Here is an 8,046-nt window from a genome sequence, read left to right on the forward strand (position 1 = left end):
AAGATTGTTATGCCTTTCGATTTCAGTGGGTGTACTCGGAGTATGACTAATGTTGGATACAACTCTGTGCACAATTGAGCACTTAAATAATGTGTTACACTTTTCAGGTGTACGATGATGGGAAATGTGTGTACCTGGTAACAGAACTTATGAAAGGAGGAGAGCTGTTGGACAAAATCCTTAGGCAAAAGTTTTTTTCAGAAAGAGAAGCCAGTGCTGTTCTACTGACAATAACAAAAACTGTTGAATATCTTCATGCACAAGGAGTAAGTCTGCGTTCTTGAGGGATATATTTGAAATGCACTACCTAGTTAATACAGCAGATAAGTTATTCCATTGTTACAGCTCTTAAAGCTTTCATTTTATTTTAAATTCTCCCATCTGGTCTGTAAGCATTAACTAATTAGATAACTTTTCAGTAGATATGGTGAATAAGGGCAAGCACACAAGTACCTTATGGATAATTAACTTGTAAGAATGAATGCTCATGAAAATATATATATATATATATATATATATATATATATATATATATATATAACCCAAAATGATAGACTATACTCAATTAATTTATTTTGCAATAAAGGGATGTTGATATTGGATACATTATATTCTTTTTAAATGTGGAAGGACATACAAAATAAGAATTCCATGCTTTTAATAGAAACAACAGCCATGTTTGTTTGTTTGGTTTAGGTTGTACACAGAGACTTGAAACCCAGCAACATCCTTTATGTTGATGAATCTGGCAATCCGGAATCTATTCGAATTTGTGACTTTGGCTTTGCAAAGCAGCTGAGAGCAGAAAATGGCCTTCTAATGACTCCTTGTTACACAGCAAATTTTGTTGCTCCCGAGGTAACTATCAGTATAGTTCTTTGGTGTGGAGGTGAGAGTGTGCAGTATTATGACCTGATTCTGATTCCTTAAACTTGGGTAAAGTTACATGTGTCCTGGGCTTCTGTTTTGGCCCTGTATATTGGGCTGGGCAAGCCACAGTGCTTTTCAGAGTTAGAGGTAGAACACAAGGCATTCCTGCCCCCTCTTTTTAAGAGTTTTGAGACTGTTGATACATCAAATGGTGCACAAATGATTTAATGCTTTGTTTACCTCATAGTTATTATGCAGAAACAATATAGTTCCTCCCCCTTTCAGTGTACTTCTATACTGATGTAGTCTTTTGAGGATTCTTATGAAACAGGAAAATTCTGTTCAAGTAAAATATTTCTTTTTGCAGTCCTGTGGTGGCTGTACAGTGGAATTGTCTTCACCCTGTGTGCTTGCTTCAATGGAGTGGCTTTTTAAATAACTCACACATTTTTTCTTAAATGTATAATAGATGCTCACTCCTTCAATACTTGCACATTTTAGGTAATAATAAATCTGCTCTGGAGGGTCCCCCACCCTCTGGAGCAGATGTTGGATGTGTGCAGGGGGCTGTAGGGAAAGAAGAGGGGTAGAAGAAAAACTGTTGATGAGTGGATGCCTGCTTGTGCTGCATTGGATTCCACCCATTTTTCATAACCAAAGGAATTGGCTTTTTCTGCAGAAACTAATGAAAACATTGCTTTCCATAGGTTTTAAAAAGGCAAGGCTATGATGCTGCATGCGACATATGGAGCCTTGGTGTTCTGCTTTATACAATGCTGACTGGGTATGTTTGTAGGTTCTAAGTTGGAAATTGTTACATTAATTTGTAAAAGTGGATTAGAGGTTCTTGTAGCTTTTCATCTCAGAATTTCAAAACTAAGTTGATATTCTCTTGCAGCAAGTGTGTGTCCACAAGGTATTGCCTGTGTATATACTCTGTCCTACTCTGTTACCTTGAGATCTGCTCATGTCCCCTTGCCCCATTGTTCTGCTGTGCTTTCTTGTTCCTTCTCCCCAGTCATTCATTCATGAGGCAGATAGTGGTGATGAGAGATGAAGCTGCAGGGCTAATAGCAATATTGAATAGGTTTCAGTATTTTCTATATAAAATTAGTATTTTTTTATTTCTGCCCTGCCCATCTGACTGGGTTGCTCCAGTCACTCTCGGTGGCTTCCAGTATATACAAAAACATAATAAAACATTAAACGTTACAGGGCTGCCTTCAGATGTATTCTAAAGGTTGTATAGTTACTTATCCCCTTGACATAGGATGGGAGGGTGTTCCACAGGGTGGGTGCCACTACCGAAAAGCCCCTCTGCCTGGTCTGCTGACTTTCCTAAGTCTGCTGAATTCAGTAAGATGACAAGCTACTTCCTAACATGAATTTCCCTATACTATGAATATGCATTACTATTTTAGTGTCGTTGACACTTGTAGTAGTTGGAAGTTAAGAAGGAACTCAAAATCTTTGTGATTGTTATTATTATTTTTAGCTACACTCCATTTGCAAATGGTCCTGATGATACTCCAGAAGAAATTTTGGCACGAATAGGCAGTGGAAAGTTCTCTCTCAGTGGTGGATACTGGAATTCTGTTTCAGATACAGCAAAGGTAGCATATATGTTCCATCCATTGTATGTTAGATGTGTTTTTGAATAACATTTCATGGCGACATCTGAAATAGTCAACAATTTATTGTTTAACCAACTAGGTGATTATAAGACTACATCATTGTAGATAATCAAAGTTGAGCATATAAATAAAATTAAGTCCATGATAAAAGAAACGCGGCAAATGGGCATCCCTTGCATTAGATCCAGAGAGAGATCAGCAGAACTCTGCTCCTGCAACAGCACTTTCTTGACTCCTGCAACCCCTTGAAAGCCACTGCTAAGAGTCTAGCATTCCTCTGGAATGATACATGAAACTGAGGTCAGAAGACACAATTTGTTTCCTCCCTTTACGTCACTATTTGGAAGTAAATGCACACACTTGGAAGTACACAGCTGCAAGAATTGGGGAAGCACTCTTCCAAGATTAGGGAAATGTGGGCTTTTCACAGGAATTGTCTTCAGCTGAATGGAACTTAATGAGGATGGAGGTACTTGCAATCAGGGTAAAGATATGAGGCAGTAGACAGATGCACTGATGCCTTATCTGCAGATGCAGAAAGTGGGGGAGAGGAGGAGCTAAGCAAAAAGGGAAAAAGCTTGCTGAAAACAGAAGATGCTCTCAGCTCCGTCACCCACTCAGTTACAGACCATACTTAGGATATTGGGGGGGGGGGGCATGTCACTAATTTTACAATCTTATAAATTATAAATGAATATGCATTTCCTTCCAGTGATAGATGTTGCAGACTATGTCTTTAAAATGTGGTGGACACTACAACTTAAACAAACAAACCACCATTGGAACTCTAGTATGTTGCTGAATGGTGATTTATTTAAATTAATATCCTCCATATGTTTTTAAGAAGTCTCTCTGTATTCCTGCTCCTCTTTCTTGATAACAGACCTTTATCCCTATAGCATTTGAAAATATATTTGGAAATATGAGAAATGAATAATCTGAATCATTTTTATCAGAGTGTATGTAGTTTTGTGAGATTCAAAATCTTAGATTTGTTGCATATTTTAAGCCTTAGAACGCATGCCTAATTAGTTCTGTTATATTATTAATAGGACTTGGTTTCGAAAATGCTTCATGTTGACCCTCATCAGAGGTTGACGGCTGCCCAGGTCTTGAGACATCCATGGATTGTCCACTGTGACCAGTTGCCTCAGTTCCAGCTAAACAGGCAAGATGCTCCACATCTTGTGAAGGTAAAAATACACATTTGTATAACTGTGTTTTTTCATCTATTTTCCCCTTTAAAATTTGCAGACTGCCTGCATCTCCTTCCATTTTCCCAAGTACCCGGTCACTGGCTGTACTTCCATTCCATAGAGTGTCCCATTACTATTACTATTCCTACCCCTCTCCCCATTAAACTGCAGTTTCTACTTCCATTTTGTTGTTTGTGCCTGGTAGATTTTCTAAGGCTACATACCTCTTGCAGCACTGATTTGCTGAAATTCTGTAATAGTACTTCCATCACTGGGGAAACAAACTGTTATACTGTTAAACAGGGAGTCCCTTCTCTATAGCTTAAATCACAATTCAGGTATAGATGTCTGTGGATTCAATAACAATGTAAAAATGTACCTAGTTTGTATTATTCTATTTGTCACCAGCTCTGGGCCTGCAGGATCAAAATGTGAAAATGCACAATAGAATACGGAACATGGAGTGATTAGAGATTCCTTCTCCCTTGGCTTATAATCTAAAAGACACAAAGGAAAAGGAATTGGTAGAGGGGGAAAGAAAAATCAAGTCACTATATCCCCAGAAACTGTGGGCAATCTGAACCAAAATGACACAAAATAAATCTAGAGCTGTGCACACAAAGCTTCAGTGTTAAAAAAAGTTGGATTTGTGAAGAGTGGGTCAACTTGCACATTATAATGTGCTGCTTGTTTAAGCTAAAAATAGCCCCTAATCACTTTTTTTGATTTTGAATCACATTACAATTATTTTTTAAACCTTTTTATTTTTAGGGTGCCATGGCTGCTACATACTCAGCGTTGAACCGCAATCAGTCGCCAGTTTTAGAGCCAGTAGGCCGTTCTACCCTTGCTCAACGAAGAGGAGTGAAAAAAATTACCTCAACTGCCCTGTGAAGTGACCTTAGTTGAAAAATGTGGTACCATAATACGATGATAGCACAAATCATGGCAACAGGTAGCACATATCCAAGATACCTGCAAGCACACTGTTCCAGCTGGTACCTATTATGCTGCTGCTCCTGCTTTCATCTGTTCTTGCTTTAAACTATCAGTGGCAAAATATTGCCCTTCAGATGGAATATAAAGTGGAATCAATGGGAAATGAACTATTCATGGAGATAGTAGAATTCCATACACCTGTCACATTAAATACACTGAATGAAGCACTCTCTCCCCATATAGCATTATTTTTATAGGGAATATTTTTACTCCCTTTAAAATATTCTTCGTTACATGTATGGATGGACAGTTTATGTTAAGCACTTAGCTTAAACAGTATGTTTATATTAGCACTGTATTATTTGTGCCATCCAGCATTTTATATGTTTTTGTAAACTTTTCATAAGCAGTACATTTCTGTACTGTTTCCTTTTACATGCCTTCTATTTAGACTAATTGAATTTGACAATTACGTTTGATTAAATGGTTAATCAATATGGTTAACATCTCTAAAGCAGCTTGACTGTTAAACAGCTATTGAATGTAATTCTGTGAATGTGTTTTGTGTATGTCTCTCCACAGACATACGGTTAGAAGTCATGGGAATCCAGAGCTGTTGACGGATTTAATGGCACATTAGGTTCCTCACCATCAGACATGTGGAATTGAATCTGTACTGACATGAAAAAGCAACTGTATATCTCCAGTGTGCATGTCCTTTTTGTGGACATCGGACGCCATGGCAAAATAGTTTAACCAGTTTTGTTGTGTTTAGTTGTAATTGGTCATCTAAAACCCAAAACTTTGCTGCTTCAGGAGAAGGGATAACTCTTCCACAGAGCTAAACTGAAATAGGGTGGGAAATGGAACATTTAAAGCTAAAGCAGTGCATTATCTGTTAATGAGCATGCCAGCAAAAGAAAAAAGTAAGGAAATTGCAATTAGGAGGTTGGCTGAACTTGGACTATTTTCAGCTTGCAATCCAAAGCAGAATGGCATTTGAGTTGAATGGGGATGTGCCCAGTGTCTTCAGCCTTTCCTAGTGGCTCTGCTATTAGCATTGGACTTTTGGTCATTGCTAGTCAATCAGCTGGCCAGCTAAGGCTACAATCCTAACTAAGGATGACTAAGCCTGAAGACCACGGTGGGGCCTGGACTTTGTTTTTATTATTTTAATGAGAAAGTGGGGAAAGGTCTGTGTTCCCAGTTCTTGGAGTACTTGTTTTCTGGGAAATATTGAAGTTGTATTTACTAAAAAGTTCGATATGTTGAAGTACAGCATAATTTTGACGGATCATCCCAGAGTTCTGCCAAAGATTTTTTTTTTTAATATCAATGTTTCTGAGTTTTGAAAACAATTTAGTCCTAATTCAGTGTGTTAAACAAAATAGCAGCAAGATAGGCAGTGAGTAGTAGTTTTCTTGGGTCTTACAAATGCTTACCTTTTCTAAGGTCACTCAGCCCCATGTAGTATTCTTAGTCTTCCTCTTGTAGTAACTTCTAGTGCTTTGCATCATGCCTTGCCTTACAAACTCATGCAGTTCCTTTGGTTTTGTTGTTTCAGGTTATTTTATTTTTTATTTATAAATAGTATTTCGAAAGCATGTTTTTTCTTTCCTTCCACATCAGACTAGTCTGCAAATCAAGCCTGTGCTTAGAAGCTGCTAATCTAGCCACCCAGAGGCCTTTAATTTACTATCTCTTTATTTGTTGTATTTTGAAATCCAGTTTTCTTCTGTTGTTTGGAAATCTTTTTAATAATTAGACAAGTTGCCAGCAATCTTCCTTGCAGCAACAAATCCAAAATTTCTCATCCCCTCTGTCCTCAATCTCATAGTTAAAGAGACAATTGTTACTCAATGACATTTCATATAGATGTGGTAGAACTAAAATATCTGGGCAGTGAACATCCCTTATTCTTCATGTGATTTGGAGTGTTCTGTGCAAAGAATGAGCCAGCTACCTTTTCTAGTTGGGTTTCCTGAATATTGTCTCTGAAGTATTGATCTAATATTGTGGATTCAGAGTTCTCAGCATAGGAATTGGTGCTGGGGGGCTGCAGGGGGAATTGGCAGAAATCTCCCTGTCCTCCTGTGTAAGCCTCTGCTGTTTCTCAGACCCCCTTTTAAGTGGAAAGGCAATACTGGACCCAAACATCTTATGCTTCTTTTACTCTATTTTTAATCAGATATTTTCAATAGGCTGCTATTTTAGCTTGGTGGTCCTTCATGTATTTCATTCTTAATTAGAGTAGTCTTCAACTACTAGTTGATCAGCACAATAATACCTCTGAAGCACTTACGACGCAATTCATAACTGTTTAATCAGACATTCCATTTGTGTCTCTGGACATGTGAAGAGACAAGCTAAAAAACTCAGCATATTTTTTTAAAAATACTCCGTTTCCCACAAATAACTTAAATCAACCCAAAGGAAGGAAGCATATCATTTCCATGGTCAAGCTTATTCAATCTTGTCATAGATGGGCTAGCTTAAGTTGTAACATAGCTATCATATCCTAAATTTGATAAGGTTGCTAAAATACTTGGCTGAAATCCAGTATTTTGGCAAATCATTTAAAAATAATTCAATACCAACGTAAGATATATCAATAATGGTATAGGGCCTTGTTCTCCTCGGCATTAACGAATAGTTGCCTTGGGAAACTGAACTGATTTCTTGCAATAACTTGGGCTTTCTACCTGTGATCTCAAATTAGTTAACACATTTCACGAACCTGTAGGAAACTGTTCAAGTCTCGTGCAAAGGAAGACCTCTTTCAGGGATTGCTTTGTCATTGAGGGTTTTTTTTATCAGATGCTTTAAAGATGCTTGTCTTTTTGCACTTGCGTTAGATCTATTCATAAGTCATCATTCTGCTTTGGTAGCTCTGCTCTTGAGACAGAGGCATGTCTTAATTTAAATCATTCCCTTAATGTTACGTTTACAAAATAACTTTGCACAGTTGGATTCAAGTATATCCAGTCTTGCATTGTTCGCTTGGGCTTTGCGACATCCAGCTTCTCATCCGGGGCCACTCAGGCTGCAACCCCACTTACTAGAAAGTAAAACCTGATCAACACAATAGGATTTATTTCTGAGTAAATATGCAACAGAATTGCACTGTAAATCTGAAAATGTTACTCTTGAGTGAAAACTCACCTGACCCTAGAAAAATGTGAACTACTTTAGGCTAGTGTTCGTTACTATGTCTCCCTAGAGTGAAATTCAGTTGTTCATCCTAGCATTGCTGCTCCAGCAGAACTTTTCCACTAATGAAGGAAGAACAATGGGGATTATTTGTTGATTTCCCGCTCCTCCTCCTCTCCAGAACTAATTTTCAGGGGCACTGAGGGCCATAGGCAGGAGGGGGAGACCAGAAAAAATACCTCCCCTCTTCCTATGTT

General features: G+C 38.0%; 1 protein-coding gene across 3 annotated transcripts in view; it reads left to right on the forward strand.

The window, feature by feature from the left end:
• Positions 1-5,186, forward strand: part of RPS6KA3 (ribosomal protein S6 kinase A3) — a 38,307-nt gene extending 33,121 nt beyond the window's left edge. For all 3 annotated transcript variants that reach the window (XM_053387081.1, XM_053387079.1, XM_053387080.1), the window contains 6 exons: positions 108-266; positions 697-858; positions 1,578-1,654; positions 2,366-2,483; positions 3,557-3,697; positions 4,472-5,186. In XM_053387081.1, coding sequence (XP_053243056.1) covers positions 108-266; positions 697-858; positions 1,578-1,654; positions 2,366-2,483; positions 3,557-3,697; positions 4,472-4,594 — 780 coding nt within the window. In that variant the 3' untranslated portion in view covers positions 4,595-5,186. The remainder of the gene's footprint in view (positions 1-107; positions 267-696; positions 859-1,577; positions 1,655-2,365; positions 2,484-3,556; positions 3,698-4,471) is intronic.
• The last annotated feature ends 2,860 nt before the right edge of the window (positions 5,187-8,046 follow it).

This window comes from Podarcis raffonei, chromosome 4 (genome assembly GCF_027172205.1).
Source record: "Podarcis raffonei isolate rPodRaf1 chromosome 4, rPodRaf1.pri, whole genome shotgun sequence".
Lineage (NCBI taxonomy): Eukaryota > Metazoa > Chordata > Lepidosauria > Squamata > Lacertidae > Podarcis > Podarcis raffonei.